Genomic DNA, 16,754 nt, shown 5'->3' with positions numbered 1-16,754 from the left:
TCATGATCTGAGCCACAGTCAGGTCCCAGTCTTGTTTTTGCTGACTGTATAGAGCTTCTCCATCTTTGGCTGCAAAGAATATAATCAATCTGATTTCAGTGTTGACCATCTGGTGATGTCCATGTGTAGAGTCTTCCCTTGTGTTGTTGGAAGAGGGTGTTTGCTATGACCAGTGCGTTCTCTTGGCAAAACTCTATTAGCCTTTGCCCTGCTTCATTCCTTACCCCAAGGCCAAATATGCCTGTTACTCCAGGTGTTTCTTGATTTCCTACTTGTGCATTCCAGATCATTATAATAAGTGATAGAAGATCTGGTATAGGGCAGGACTGTTTTTATGGTTTGTGGCTGATGTGACCTCAGGAGAGCTTGATCTGTGTGATACAGGCAAGTGGTATGAGTCAGAATAGCCTATTACAGTGAGATCACCTCAGATATGCTTTTGATACATGAGTTGACCACTCTTATTTGTTATTTGCTGATAAGTTTTCAGAGTTGAATTTCAATTGTGGATTATATCTTATTTCATTCAAGCAATACTATGGAAAGCTACAATAATTCATCCAAAAAACAGAAGCAGACAAGTTATTTTTCATTTGTTTTGCTTTTTGTCGGTCAAAATAGCTAAGCTCTGCAATTAACATTTATCTAGTACAGACAAGGTCCCATACATTCCTAGGTGTAAAAGTCAAAGGGATGATCCAATAAGTGCATTTATTGAAGGGAAAAGGTACAGTTGTCTGGGAGGGCTTGCTTTAACGAAGATCTGAATTGATTCTATTACCTCTTTCCATTTCCACCAGTTACAACTAGTGAAACCTTGGGCCTGCAGTTTACTAACCACTTGGCTTCCCTGTCTCCTGTCTCCACTCTGAGCCATTCTGTAGACTCACTGACCCAGAAGCATTGCATTCTCATACTTCCCTACCCAAGAGGTTACAGAGCCCTCCAACTTTAGTCTATTTGGTCTATTTGTGGTCCCATTGCTAGTCTTTCAAAGCTTACATGATTAATGCCCAACCTCTTCTAATATGCTGCCCTTATTTCCCTTATACTCATCTATCTCACTCCTATCTTTACTCTTTCACTAAAAGCAGAGACATCACTTTGCTGACAAAGGTCCATGTAGTCAAAGCTATGGTTTTTTCAGTAGTCTTGTATGGATGTGAGAGTTGGACCATAAAGATAAGCATCAAAGAACTGATACTCTCAATTACAGTACTGGAGGACACTCTTGAGAGTCTCTTGGACAACAAGGAGAGCAAACCAGCCTAGTCCTAAAGGAAATCAACCCTGAATACTTATTGGAAGGACTGATGCTGAAGGTGAAGGTCCAATACTTTGGCCACCGGATGTGAAGAGCTGGCTCACTGGAAAAGATCTGATGATGGGAAAGATTGAGGGTAGGAGAAGGGGGAGACGGAGGATGAGATGGTTGGATAGTATCACGGACTCAATGAATAAGAGTTTGAGCAAGCTCTGGGAGATAGTGAAGGACAGGGAAGTCTGGCATCCTGCAGTCCATGGGGTCGCAGAGTCAGACACGACTTAGTGACTAAATAACAATGAATAACTTAAAAGGGCAGAAAAGTAGTGAAAAGAAAGTTTGTCTTTATTCTCTAGCCATCCAATTTCCCCTCCCTGCAGAAAAGCACATTTGAGCCTTTCAAAATCAGGGCCTAGCCTAATATCTCACTCCTTTTCATCACAGAGGCTTCAAGGAAGTTCAAATACTCACTGTTTGTAGTCTTCCTGAAGGACCCTCCCAACACACACCCACGGTTGCGTGCTTATTAGTTCATTCCGTTCTTACTGCTTGGATGGTCTTCATAAAGCCCTCACTGGATCAGCATTCTGGCACCTTAATAGATGTCTTTGCACAAGGACAAACTGACCACTCCCTTGTCTCAGATGCCTTCTTTCCTCTGCCCCTTTGCTTACTCCTAATAGCCCACTTCCCTTTTCTTCCGGAGCAGGAAACCAACAGCACACAGAGAAGACCCTACGCACCTTCGCGCGAAATCTCTCGGCGAGCGGCTTGGAGAATTTTGTCCCATTCGCTCCCCGTCTCTAGTCGCAGGGCGCGGCGTCGGCGTGCGTGTCCGCGCAGCCGCATTGCCCCGCGGGTGGGCGGGGCCGGCTGTTGGCGGCGGTTGGTCCGGCCTTGGTGGCGGCTCCACGTGCGGGTGGGGACGATGCGTCACTGATTAGTGAGGCCCGGCCGAGGGGTCGGCCTCCGTCCGGAGTCTTCGGCTGGCTCCCCTCTCAGTTAGTGCCTTCCGCTGGGCGGGGAGGAGCGGTCGTCTGGAGGGGTTGTCAGGCCCGAGCCGTGTGGACTCACGGGCCAGCTCGGGCGGAGGAGGGTGGCGAGGAGGAAAAGGGGGCATAGGACTCCTCAGCTCGGCCTGCGGCACGGCGCCAGGTCGCGAGGGGGAAGGTGGAAACCAGAGGTGGTGGGCCTGTCACTCAAGTGGCTGGGGCTGCGTTCCATCCGCATGCAGGAGGAATTAGGATGAATATGACTCAAGCCCGAGTTCTGGTGGCTGGAGTGGTGGGTCTGGTGGTGGTCCTCCTCTACGCCTCCATCCACAAGATCGAGGAAGGACACCTGGCCGTGTACTACAGGTGAGCGGCACGTGCAGTCAGCTCAGGTTCTAGAACAGGTAGAAGGGAGACTTTTATTCGAGTCTAGGAAATTGTTCTCAGGAAACTTTTTCTAGTCCTAGAAAGTGATTTTCGTCGCATCCCTAGGGGGTTTGGGGGTTGTGGCAGGCTTTTGTAGACAGTTGGACAGTTTCGGTGCTATGCAGAGATTAAGACTCCCTACAGTTGTTCCTAATAGTCAGTAAACCCACTTATTTGTAGGAAAAAAATGAAGGGTGGAAGGCAGTGGTCACTCCACCTGTAGCTGAGGAGGTGGATAAATCATTGTTAAATTGCATACAGCTTTACTGCCTGTTTGTTTGCAGCTGTAGATGCTATTTAGAAACTTGGGTCCTGTTTGTGGTTGTTTCTTAGCTTTTTGTTGTTTTCTTTAAAAGGTTCTGGCCTCTGGTTTGGGCTTGTAAGGCTGTGAAGACCATGACAGTTGCTAAATTCCTGGACCTTGAGAGACAAGCGCAGGATGTGACAGACATATCCTCCCAGCCTTTCCCTTTCTTTGCACGTGGAAAGGAATGGTGTGAAGTGTTAGTTACTCTCTAGCTGAGATGAATAGCTGTTCCTTCAACGTAGTTACCACCAGTTTTTTTTTTTATATAGACAGATGACAGTTTGGGGAAATTTGAAATGGTGTGTTTGAAAGAGCTTCAACTTTTTGCTGGCTTCCACCCATCCTCCCTTAAAACTGATATTTTCTGCTTTTAGATCCACCGTGAGTCTTAGAAATAGTAAGTGGGGGTGGGAGTCTAGCATTTTTAAAATGACAGATTAGTCTGTATTTCCATCTAGTTCAGCATATAACTATTTCTTTCAATGAATTTGAAATTTAAAAATTTGGAATAATGGAAAAAAGTGATAGTAAAGGCAAAGAAAGAACATTTCAAGGTGTGGGTTTCAAAGAGTTAGGGATGGACCTCAAGCAACTAATCTTTTCTTAGTTATTTGTTATGAATTCTTTGCAAATCTGTTTATATTTTCAAGATAGAAAGCTAAGTTCTATGAATTTACTATTCACTATATAATACAGGATTTCTTTTTTATAGTTGCGTCCAAATTGCCTCCTTTTTATAACTTACAGGGTGTGGTGTCATGTTTCTTACATTTCAGAATTTGGTGTCTATGCTTATAACATATTGATTTATAGTTTTATCTCTTTATTCTTCATCTTTCTATGCTAATTTTTTGTTGTTGATTTTATAGAGGCTTTATGGCCCCAGTTTTTTTTTTGTTTCAAAAAAGACATTTTGAAGTATAGTTAATTTGCAATGTTGTGTTTTAAGTGTTCAGCAAAGTGATTGTTCTACATATATATGTTTATATATTTTTCAGATTCTTTTATGTTATAGATTATTACAAGATACTGAGTATAGTTCCTTGTACTATACAGTAGGTCCTTGTTGTTTACCTTTTTTATATATAGTGTTGTGTATATGTTAATTGCCCCCAATATTTTAATTGCTTTCTAGGTAGATTAAAAGAATCGTGAGCGTCAGAAATTTTCTCCTTACTTGGAAGTTTGTGTTATCTTTTTTTTTTTTTCCAGCCCGGTGATTAAATGTATTATGTTTTGATCTGGCTTGTGTTATGTACAATTAAACTACATCAACCGAGAGCCAGCTAAATTTTTTTTCCACAAGTATTTCTCAAAAGGTTAAAGACCAAAGAGAATCTTTATACCTGAGAGTATGCTGGAGACCCGGAGGTGTGGTTGGTAGAGCTTATGAAACAAGATGTAATGTTAACAGTTTAATTTTATCTTTTCACTTTTGTAGGTGTGACAGATACTGTAGGAACCAGCAGTTGTTCATCACGAGTAACTCATACTAGTGAGGCTTTAGTAGATCAATAGCATGAGTAAGAGTGAATATTTATTACAGCATTTTAGATTTGAAAAGAGAATTTCTCTTTTTATAATCTTGTCAAATTGAAACATCTTTTTGCAGGGGAGGAGCTTTACTAACTAGCCCCAGTGGACCGGGCTATCATATCATGATGCCTTTCATTACTACCTTCAGATCTGTGCAGGTGAGTGATTCCTAGGGAAGCCCTGACACTGGAAAGACAAGTGTGACAGGAACAGTTACCACATTCATGGGTGGAGATAGATTTCCTTATTGCTTAAGCAAATGGTAGTATGCTACCAATGTAGGAGCTAAAGTTCAGAGTACAGTTGTCACAGTATAAATTATGAGTTTGAACGACGTCACTCTCTTGAAGTATGAGCTAGGCAGCTTTTAAGGACTGACTTCTCCCATCTACATAGTGGAATACAGCAGGTTTTCTGTTGCTGCTATCAGAGTAAAAGCAAGAATTTGAAACAGCTAGAGACATAAACCAGTGATTTCTTGGTTTAGAATGGTGTTTGGTTTCCATAGAGGCAATCTCCTGGGCTACTGTTAACATGGAGGACCTCAATTTTTATACAGTTTCTGTGCCTCATATTTTTGCCTGGAACATTAAGCACAACTTTATGTGGAACCTTACTGAATGTTCTAGTTTGACAACATCCCAGAATATCTGAAATAAGCATCTGGTTCTTGAGAATACTGTCTTGGCCGTAGGAGACACTTAGTAAATATCTTTTGACATGACAAGATGACAAAGCAGGATTAAATTGTTACTACTTTTGCAAGCACTGTGTGATTATAAATCTTTGGATTCAGAAGTTTGTCTACTATCTGCTGCTAATTTTTTAGGACTCAGGGAAATTTAATGTGTTTAGTCTTGTAATTTAAAGTCTAGGCTTTCTGCTAAATGAGATTTTCATTATGAATAGTTAAATCCTCCAGATTTCCTTCCAATTTCCTTTTAGATGGCCTGGGATAAGAATCATGTCTATTGAAATGAAATATTGTGTTCTCCTAGTCAGACTGATTTCCATACTGTTTTCCCATATTTTATTCACTCTTGCCTTGGCTGATGGCATCTCACCATCTCTCTTTTTATTCCTTATTTCCTGTCTAAATCTTGCCAGCCTTTTTAAAGCTCATCACAAATTCTACTCTTGTTCCATAGCTCTTAAAGTCTATATTGTAAATTTTGGCCCTTGGTCTTATTTCCTTTAGTAATGTTGTCTTGTTATTAGTCTCATAAGTTTTTGTGTGAATTTTTCTCCAGAAAGTCTCCAAACTTCTTGAAGGCAGGGGTTGTAACACAATTCATATTTCTGGCCTTTCTACTTTTGGTGAAAGTTGTTAAATTGAAGTGATTTCTCAGGAAGCAGTCTGGTGTAGTGAACATGGGGCCAGAAACCTGGAGAAGAGGTTCTGACCCTGGCTCCTCCACCAGTTGGTTACATGACTTTGCAGAAAGTACCTAACCATTCTAGACTCCAGTTAGTTCTCTGAAGCAAGAGGTTTTAACTGCATGAACCTACCAACAGCTTAAAGCTCAACATTTGAAAAACTAAAATCATAGCATCTGGTCCCATCACTTCATGGCAAATAGAAGGGGAAAAAGTGGAAGTGTGACAGATTTTGTTTTCTTGGGTTCCAAAATCACTGTGGATAGTGACTGCAGCCATGAAGTTAAAAGACACTTGCTGTTTGAAAGGAAAGCTGACAAACCTAGACAGTATGCTAAAAAGCAAAGACCTCATTTGGCCAACAAAGGTTCATATAGTCAAAGCTGTGGTTTTTCCATTAGTCATGTATGGATGTGAGAATTGGACCATATGGAAGGCTGAGTGCTGAAGAATTGATGCTTTCGAATTATGGTGCTGGGGAAGATTCTTGAGAGTTCTTTGGACTGCAAGGAGATCAAACCAGTCAATCCTAAAAGAAATCTACCCTGAATATTCATTGGAAGGGCTGATGCTGAAACTTTGATACATGGGCCACGTGATGTGAAGAGACAACTCATTTGAAAAGACCCTGATACTGGGAAAGACTGAAGGCCACACATGAAGAGGGCGACAGGATGAGATGGTTAAATAGCATTACTGACTCAATTTGAGCAAACTCCGGGAGATAGTAAAGGACAGGGAAGCCTGGCATGCTGCAGTCCATGGAGTCGCAAAGAGTCACATATGACTTAGCGATTGAACAATAACGGCCACAACCAATAGCTTAAATGGTCTATAGTGATGTTGTCAGTGGTGTCATCAGATGCTTAGAGATCAGGGGCTTTTTTTTAGATCCTGTTCAGTGCCAGGCATGTCTGTCTCTGTCTTCTTGGAGGTTAGTATGTTGGGTCATACTGATGACTCTTATGTAAAAGAGAGAAATACAGGATGTGTGTCTATATTTACATATAAATATTTTATATATACACACATACACATATAGAGTGATAAACTGTCATAAGAAATGAAAATGAAATTTGTAAAAAGATTTTTGTGAACTAATGTACTTTGTATCTACAAAATATTAAATGTTGGAGTCAGTTTGACTAAATGGAAATGGTCTTTATATGTGAAACAGCAATGTTCTAGGAAAGAATTATATTAATAAAATCCTCTTAGAAGTTGTTTTCATAGGAATGAGATGCAGAAACTTATTTTTAGGGATTTTTGGAACACATTAGAGGACATAACTTATATAAACAAATGGCTTAACAGATTTGGCATTTGATAGGAATATTTAAGAAGCATCTTGGGGAAATGTGAGATCCCCATATATGATGTAAGAAAAAAAAATGTTTAGAAAAATATGAACACTTTAGCCTTTAAAATACATGTAACAAAACCAAAGACTTTAAAGTATTTATACTGGGAAAATGATTTTTGAGATAATATAAAAGAAGTAAAAAAGTACATGAAAATAGGATGTCAAATTGAAGATTTAACCTTTGAACTCTTGCTGGTTCTTGGTTTGACAATTGAAGACTATCCTTTAGGTTTAGATAGAAATGTATATGTAAAGTTCATCTGGCAGTTGAATTTGGTTAATGTTTTGAAGGGAATAAACTGAGCTCACCTTTCATATCAACTTCTCTCTCCCTACTCAGGACCTGTCACTAATGTTTATTATCACCCTTTTAACCCTAGAATTCATAGTCTATTCTTTTCTGTCCTGGAATTTTATATGCAATTAGTTGTCAAATTCCTGTTATGTCTCCTGGGTTGACAGCCTTCAGTTTCCATGGCCTTTTCTATGTTAATCTAAATAAATCACTACTTTAGCTTCCCAGCTGGTGGTCTTGCCTGCAGATGTGATAGATAATGAGAGCCACATCACACAAAAGCAAAGGACTGAAGAAAAAGTCATCTTTTTGAAAGGTTCATTTTGTGGCTATTTATAGGATGGATTAGGGAGAGCACAAGCCCCCCAGCCAATATTCAAGGCCCTCTCCCTAACATCATCATCATGTTCTCTTCTCAGAGCCTCACCTCATCTATATTGCCTTTCCTAAGCCAACTGCTTCCTGACACTTATACACACAGTTGTGTGGCTGGTTATTTAACTCTACCAGTTAATACCTGATTTGTATCTGTTATGAATTGCTTCATAAGGATTTTCTCTCCTGTGTTGGATTGTGAGTTCTTTGGAAACAGGGACCATGCTTCCTTTCTCCTCTGTGTTCTGTCCAGTACTCTGTTGCTGTATTTAATACAACAGCAGGCTTAATACAGTGCATTGTGTCCAGGATACACTCATTATGTGCTCACCTATTGGATGCCTTCCAGTGCAATAGGGAGTCATTCCGGATCCAAATCAAGTTATGACAGGGGTAGAGTAATTAAGTACCATATTGTTGGTTCACTAGGAGGAAGCACTGCTGATGGTGGCAGTTCTATTAAAAAGGAAATTGAATAGGCCATCTGAGAGATAACTAGGACCTGACCTAAAATATTGCCTACAGCTTCAGAGGAAGAGGTTGCTGTTGAGTTCAAAGGGCTACTTGTATGCATATAATAGTTATCTTTTACCTTCATTGTAAGCATTAATATTAGCAGTCGAATCAGAGTTCAAAACACAAGTCCTAGCAATAGTATCCTTGTGGGTATTCCATGTAGTTTGCAATCCTAGGCCAACCCCAGGCAAATAAAGGACTCTGATTGAGAGATTGAACATTGAAACTTTTCCTGGTGCATCTTGACTCAAACATTAACTATAAAATATTTTGTCTCTGGTCTTTTATGTCTGTTCGGATACAAAAATCTATGATAAACCTAGGTAACATGTTAGAAAGCAGAGACATCACTTTGCCAGCAGACATCCGTATAGTCAAAGATATGGTTTTTCTAGTCACATACGGATGTGAGAGTTGGACCATAAAGAAGGCTGAATGCTGAAGAATTAATGGTTTTGAACTGTGGTGCTAGAAAACACTCTTGAGAGTCCTTGGACAGCAAAGAGATCAAACCAATCCTGTAGGAAATCAACCCTGAATATTCATTGGAAGGACTGATGCTGAAGCTCCAATACTTTGGCCACCTGATGCGAAGAGCTGACTCATTGAAACCTGATGCTGGGAACAATTGAGGGCAGGTGGAAAAGGGGATGACAGGATGAAACGGTTGGATGGCGTCACCAGCTCAATGGACATGAGTTGGAGCAAACTCCGAGAGATAGTGTAGAACAGGAAAGCCTTGCCTGCTGAGGTCCATGGGGTTGCAACAAATCAGACACAACTTAGCAACTGAACAACAAGTATACATAAAGAAATTACTCTGATAGCTAATCTTTGGGGGGCTAAAATTGTAATGGAGTTCTCTTATACTTATCTCTTAGCAGTTCTGTAGAGATTTTCCTTTAGCACTAGTGGTTCCTTGATATGTGTGCTGAGTGTTGATGAGATATTTTTTCCTCCCCAGACAACACTACAAACTGATGAAGTTAAAAATGTGCCTTGTGGAACAAGGTAAGCGTTCCCCTTGCTTACCAACGTCCCTTTGATTCAGATGTAGTTTCTGTTCATAAGCTGTAGTCGCTTAAACATCTTTCAGATAGGCGTGCTAGTAACCCAGGGGAATTTCTCTTCTGAGCGTTATTTGAGAAAAGCCCTGCCTCCAAACAGGAGCTTTCCATCTTAGGAGTCATTTTAAACTGATAGTAACAGTTTAAAATGGAATTAGCTCACCATATCAAGTGTAGTATTAAATGCCATCTAATTTAGAATTTCTGATTCAGTAGGTCTGGAATGAGATCCAAGAATTTGCATTGCTAGCAAGAGTTCCCAGGTGATGCTAATACTGCTGGTCCAAAGACCATATTTAGAAAATCACTGCCCTAAAGAGTTGTGGGGCAGGAAAGTCAGGCAAGGCTCAAAGAGTATAATCAGTACATTGCATTGTATCAAAGGAAGAGTATAAAGCTCAAAGTATGTTTTAAATTCTGTATTTTAAATGACTAATATATCACTTTTAAAGCCTGTAAAAGAGGCTTTGACATCTGTGGAAGGACAGGAATGCTCTTAAAAAGGGAGCAGATTCTCTCTGTTTTAAGTTAAGGTATTTGATACCAAGTTCTCTCTAGGTCTATCTGTAACTCTCTTTTATGATTCCCTTCAGAGATGACTCAAAATTGGCAGCTGATGAGATGTTGGGTAAATTTTATTTTTATCTTCATGCTTTCCTATGTTTGTCAGATTTTTTGCCTGTGAGCAGGTATTATGCTTTTTTTTATCAGAAAAAAATGTTATTGTAAGTTGATAGAAGGGCTTAATTGTATATTTTCAAAATCTCTTTAACTTCATATATCTTAAACTGAGGTTTACATGTCCTTCAGGATGTGTGCTGGTAGGCCAGGAACTATAGGAAACCATTAAATTAACAAGAGCTATCTTTCTGGAGTGTCAATTTTACTTCACGTTTTGGGGGAAAATTCTTTTTTTCATATTAGAATAAATACAGATGAAAAGTAGATTAAGATAAAGCAGGAAATCAAAAGAATTTCAGTTCATGGCTGACCTCTGTACCTCTTGGGAAACTATTTTATCTGGTTCCTTGTTGGAGAAGTTTGGGGAATGCACTGCTTTAGCTGTTGGCTTCAGTTAATAAGGACAGAGTACTAAGCAGCTCTAGGTTTTAGGTCTAGTCTTCTGTGAGCTCATGTGATAACAGCATTTACAAAGGAGAGCCTTTGGTTATGAGAGGAGCCAGGTGAGTGTGTATAAGGGTTATTTGAGTAGTGATTAATGAGGTAGTTTTAATCAGTAGTATATCTTTAGATTTTACTTCTAAATTTCTATCACGTGGGGTTGTTGGATGATGTGGGATTAATCTGGGATTCTATTAGTTTGTATTTGGCTCACATTTTTCCATTTCTTTGTTTTTAGTGGTGGGGTCATGATCTATATTGACCGAATAGAAGTGGTTAATATGTTGGCCCCTTGTGCAGGTATGGTACCCATCTATTCTGTTAGAGTTATAATCAGAGTATCTGTAACTGAGAGAGTCCTTGAAGAATAGGAAGAGATTCCCTAAGGAAAGTTTTATGACCTGATTCATTTCTGATCTCTCTCTATATAAAATAATCATTGGAATATTTTCCATTCTTAGGGAATGGTGATGGTGATAGATCACAAATCCTAGACGAAGTTGACTTTCTGCAACTGTATGAGATACTCCTCTCTGAGCTGAGTGTATTTAGCAAGATAGTCATTGATTATTTCTACAATTCCTAGAAAGTGACATTTCATCCAGTCAGGATGAGAAATAATTTCCTTACATATTGAAAGTCGATAACTGATCAGTTCCTTGACCACATTGATTTGTGACCACCGAAAAAGCTTTTTTAGCTGAGATTTGCTATAACTTGCAATCTGAAAGTCCTCAGTGTGGGGAAAACATTTTCTTGGTAATAGATGAAAACCCCCAGAAATGGAGTACTGTTCAAATAAAAAACTGAATGAGAACTTCTGAAGTAAGATTGGCCTTCTTTTTAATGTTTGATTTTTTTCCCCAGTTTTTTTTATTTTGATAAAATACATATAACAGAATTTGCCATCTTAACCACTCTTAAATATTCAGTGGGCATTAAATACATTCACATTGTTTTACAGTCATCACCAACATCCATCTCTATAACTCATTTTCATCTTGCAAAACTGAAACTCTCTACTCATTAAACAGTAACTTCCCATCTGCCCCCTCTCCCAGCCCCTGGCAACCACCCTTTCTGTCTCTATGAGTTTGACTACTCTTAGGTACCTCATAAATGGAATCATACAGTGTTTGTCTTTTTGTACTGGCCTATTTAACACTTAATATAATGTCCTCAGGGTTCATCTGTGTTGCAGCATGTCAGAATTTCCTTTCTTTTTAAGGCTGAATAATAATCCACTGTATGTATATACCACATCTTGTTTATCCATTCATCCATTGATGGACATTTAGGTTACTTCCATGTTTTAGCTATTATGAATAATGCTGCTATGACCATGGGTATACATGGGTCTCTTTGAGATCTTACTTTGAATCAAAAAATCTGCTATTTTCAGAAAACCTATATAGGTATTTCTCCAAAAAAAGACATGCAGATGCTCAATAGGCACATGAAAAGATGCCCAACATCACTAATTATTAGAGAACTGCAAATCAGAACTACAATGAGGTACCACCTCACACTGATCAGAATGGCCATCGTTTAAAAGTCTTATAAATAACAAATGCTGAAGAGGGTGTAGAGAAAAGGAAACCCTCCTATGCTGTCGGTTAGGAATGTAAATTGGTGCAGCCACTATGGAAAACAATATGGAGATTCCTCAAAAGACCAGAAATAAAGCTGTCATATGATCCAGCAATCCTACTCCTGGGCATGTACCTAGACAGATTATAATTTGAAAAGATACATGCCCCAGTTCATTGTAGCACTGTTTACATGGAAACAACCTAAATTGTCCATCGACAGATGAATGGATTAAAAAGGATATGGTACATACATATAATGGAATGTATGCAGCATAAAAAAGAATGATATAATGCTAATTTGCAGCAGCATGGATGGATGGATTAGAGATTGTCATACTAAGTAAAGTCAGAAAGACAAATAATGGTATGATACCAATTGCATGTGAAATCTGAAATATGACACATATTATGAAACAACAGATTTATGGTTGCCTTGGGGGAGGGTGGGTTGGGAGTTTGGAATTAGCAGATGCGAACTGTTATATAAAAGATGGATAAGTAGTATGACCCCACTGTATAGCATAGGGAACTATAGTCACTATCATGTGATAAATCGTAATGAAAGAGAACATGAAAAAGAATGTGTATATATGTATAACTGAATCACTTTGCTGTACAATAGAAATTAATACATTATAAATCAACTATACTGTAACAAAATAAAATTTTTTAAACGATCTGTCATTTTATTATCCTTATTACTTATTACTAAGTAGTAATACTTTTCCTTATTAAGTATTACTTATTAATAATTATCCTTATTACTAAAATTTGCACACATACAATGTCAGGATATTGTGTTCAGCAAAAACAATTCAAAAACATGAAGTTAGACCTTTGCCTTAAGGGTTTTTTTTTTTTTTTTTTTCGTCTTGAGAAGGCATTATACTGACCTAAGAATACATATATATTGGAATATAAGGTCTAGCTGAATTTCATGTCACTGGTACAGGCATAAATAGCAAAAGAATTTCAGAACAGAGAGCAAGCTGTGTTACTATCAAGTGGATTTGGATTATATTTTTCAGCAACTAAGTATTTTCCTGTCTTTTATCATCTAGTTTCCCTGGTCACAGGGGTGTTCCTACAGGCTCAGATGGTAAAGAATCTGCCTGCAATGCACGAGACTTGGGTTCAATTCCTGGGTCAGGAATATCCCCTGTAGAAGGGAATGGCACTCCACTCCAGTATTCTTGCTTGGAAAATTCCATGAACAGAGGAGTCTGGAGGGCTATAGTCCATGGGGTCGCAAAGAGTCAGACATGACTAAGCAACTTAACACTTTCACTTGACTTCACCTTCTCACTTGCCCTGGTCACAGATCAGTGGAATGGACTGTGATTGAAAAACAACAGAAGAAGGGGAGATATTGCTTGTTTTCTGGCGAGAGATAAAGAGGAAACTTGGATCACTGACTCATTTATAAATGACCAAGAGAATGAATTAGCCACCGAGTGTTTTTTGATGACCTGTTTGTGATCTGCAGTCTAGTAACTTCTAGTTTCCTCCATAGGAAGGCCAGTAGAGCATGTCTTGGGTTTGAAGGGAGCAAGCAGCATGTTTTAATAAGTAGGGCTTAGGTTCTGGCACGGTATAGTATATACCCTTAGCACATTTCTGAAATTCTGTTTCTCAGTTTCATATTATGAAAAATTAGATTTTTTTGTGAGGATTGTGTGTTAAGGAAGTATATAAATTGCTGGACATAAAGCCTGGCCCAGAAATGTTAGCTTCCTTCCCTTCTAGCCTAGCATCTTTTTTTTTTCCCCCAACCTTTGAAAACTGCCTTTTTGAAAGTGGCCTTTTGGAGCTACTTCCCTCTTTCATTTCCACTGTTCCTCAGTTAGTTCAGGTTCTCTTCATCTAAACTTTTGCTTTTCAATCATAGCTTCTTTATACTTTCCCTGCTTCTGATTTCTATGCCTTAGAGTTCATTTTTCACTCTGCTGCCAAAGTACAGTCTGATAGTGTCATGTCCTTGCTCAAAAACTTTGACAGTTCCTTATTACCTTCAAGATAATATATACTCTCCTTAGTATGGAACTCAAAGTTTGCTTATTAGAATTGCAAATGCAGTAATATGTGGAATATTAAGCACGTTAAGAAACACATCAAGGCTTGGAGTGGTGTTCCATGTTTTCACTGTTTCATTGGCACTTCTTATGTATATTTTATAACTAACTTTTACCTTGGCTGAATTAGAGGATACATAGGTTAACATGAATTGTACCTTTCTTCCAGTGTTCGATATCGTGAGGAACTACACTGCAGATTATGACAAGACCTTAATCTTCAATAAAATCCACCATGAACTGAACCAGTTTTGCAGTGCCCATACACTTCAAGAAGTTTACATTGAATTGTTTGGTGAGTCTTATTTGTTTTAAATATATGAATAACCAATTAGAAATCTTGTTCAACTTGTTTGTGAAGGCTATAATAATAACAGTAATGTGTTATTTGTCCATTTCTTCTGAATTTATAATAGAGCAGTTGTGTTTAAAATATTCTTTATCTTAAGTTTAAAATTTCTTTGCTTAAAATTGTTTAAATTAAGCAAATTGTTACTTAAGATACTTTAAGAATGATAACCATTTTCTGAAATGTATAGTGTATAACTTGGTACAGATTGGAAAAAGATTCATTTCTTACAATATTCTATTTGTGCTGTGATAATTTACTAAAAATTAGCTTTGCTTGTGCGCTCTCAGTCTCTTTAGTTGCATCCGACTGTATAGGACCCCATGAAGCCTGCCAGGCTTCTCTGTCCATGGGATTCTCCAGACAAGAATACTGGAGTGGGTTGCCATGTCCTCCTCCAGGGGATCTTCCCAACCCAGGGATCAAACTTGTGTTTCCTGCAGTGCAAGCAAGCAGATTCTTTACCATCTGAACCACCAGGGAAGCCTAAGAATACTGCTGTGGGTAGCCTATCCCTTCTCCAGAGGATCTTCCTGGCCCAGAAATCAAAACAGGGTCTCCTGCATTGCAGGCGGGTTCTTTACCAACTGAGCTACCAGGGAAGCCCAGTTTTATTGCTATTTTAATAGATAATTTGGGGAATTTAGAACCTGTGTCCTGCAGTTTCCCAAGACTCACCTCCACATTTGATGAGGACTGGCAGGACTCCATATAATTATACTCACAGCTGAGATGTACTACAGCAAAAAGATAAAGAGCAAAATCGCAAAAGGAAAAGGCACATGGTGAAGTCTGAAGAAAATCAGGCACAATCTTGCAAGAGTCTTCTCCAGTGGAGTCATGCAGGATACACTGGATTACTCCAGCCTTGAAATGTGACAACACATGTGAGATGTTGTCTGTTGGAGAAGCTCATTAGAGACTTTCTGCCCAGAATTTTTCCTGGAAGTTGTTCATGTAGGTATCCTCTGCCTAGCATGTATCAATACCAGTATTCCAGATTTCCAGAAGGAAAGTAGATACTCAGCGTAAAATACATTGTTTGAATAAACAATTTAGGCACAGTGAAGCCATTCTTCCCAGTTATGGAGATTGTGGAAATGAAATGCTCTCCAAATCCACAACCCCAGGTGACAGAGACCAAATTGCAAATAGACCTTTCTAGAATAGTAGTTTTCAGGCTTGCTATGTTAATTCTTTTATGTACAAGTTACTTTTCATTTGTGATACTGAAAGTTCTGGCCAGGGGTTAGGTTGCTGCTATTGGCTGCCTACTTCTCTCTTCTGGAATTATTAATGAATTTCTTAGAGGCAGATATAGGAATGCTTTATCAGTGTAGAAATCTATCAGTTGATTCCTCGTTGTTGGTTACTATTGGAATGATGTTTGAGAAAATTTGGCCTTTTCTTATTTGTCACATTTAGTAATGGGGGAAGTACTGATGAGGTGGATAGAAAAATTTGTGAATTATAAAGTCAAGTGAAGTGACATCATTATTCTCGTATGCTTTAAGAACTTTCCCGTGAGGCTTTCCCCTTCTCTCTCTCTAAATCTAAAATAATCAGCTGAGTTCCATAGAAATGAAATTTAGTTATTTGAGAATTTGAATAAAGATTGACTAAAGATAGAAATTTGTTTTTTTAGAGAATCAAGACACATATAAGTCACAATACTGATTAAGACATTAGAAACCTAGATCCTCCATTTATTGGATAAATGTCAGTGGCTGCTTGTTGTCTTTCCTCAATTTCTTTGTCCAATAATTCCTCACACTTTTTCTCATTTGTATATATATTTATTTGTTTTCATATGTGTGTGACATGGCTCCAGCTCTATAAAAGAATACCATGGAAACTTTAGATCTAATAATTAGTTTTGTTTTAGTGCTAGCACAGTGTTAAGACTGTTTTTCTGAGTGTCGTGAGAGCTCTTGTTCTTGGCTTCAAAAACAGATCAAATAGACGAAAACCTCAAGCAAGCTCTGCAGAAAGATTTAAACGTCATGGCCCCAGGCCTCACCATACAGGTAAGCCCTTCTCCTAGGGAAATTCTTTGGGAATTTTGAGAGCTTTGAATTTGATTATCCTCTAATAGGACTGT

The 16,754-nt window shown here is 38.7% G+C and overlaps 1 protein-coding gene across 3 annotated transcripts in view; it reads left to right on the top strand.

Annotated features, from left to right (window-relative positions):
• Positions 1-2,125: 2,125 nt before the first annotated feature.
• ERLIN1 (ER lipid raft associated 1) overlaps positions 2,126-16,754 on the top strand; it is a 37,352-nt gene continuing 22,723 nt past the window's right edge. Inside the window, exons 1-7 of one of the 3 annotated variants that reach the window (XM_061162380.1) lie at positions 2,126-2,265; positions 2,499-2,622; positions 4,602-4,683; positions 9,416-9,462; positions 10,879-10,940; positions 14,474-14,599; positions 16,607-16,680. In XM_061162380.1, the coding sequence (XP_061018363.1) occupies positions 2,510-2,622; positions 4,602-4,683; positions 9,416-9,462; positions 10,879-10,940; positions 14,474-14,599; positions 16,607-16,680 (504 nt within the window). In that variant the 5' untranslated portion in view covers positions 2,126-2,265; positions 2,499-2,509. Of the gene's footprint in view, positions 2,266-2,498; positions 2,623-4,598; positions 4,684-9,415; positions 9,463-10,111; positions 10,147-10,878; positions 10,941-14,473; positions 14,600-16,606; positions 16,681-16,754 lie in introns of those variants that run through there. The other 2 variants (XM_061162381.1, XM_061162382.1) reach the window with 2 other exon arrangements.

The sequence above is a fragment of the Dama dama genome, chromosome 15, assembly GCF_033118175.1.
Source record: "Dama dama isolate Ldn47 chromosome 15, ASM3311817v1, whole genome shotgun sequence".
NCBI lineage: Eukaryota > Metazoa > Chordata > Mammalia > Artiodactyla > Cervidae > Dama > Dama dama.
Note: the sequence above shows the minus strand (reverse complement) of the source record. Positions and strands in the feature narration are given on the sequence as shown.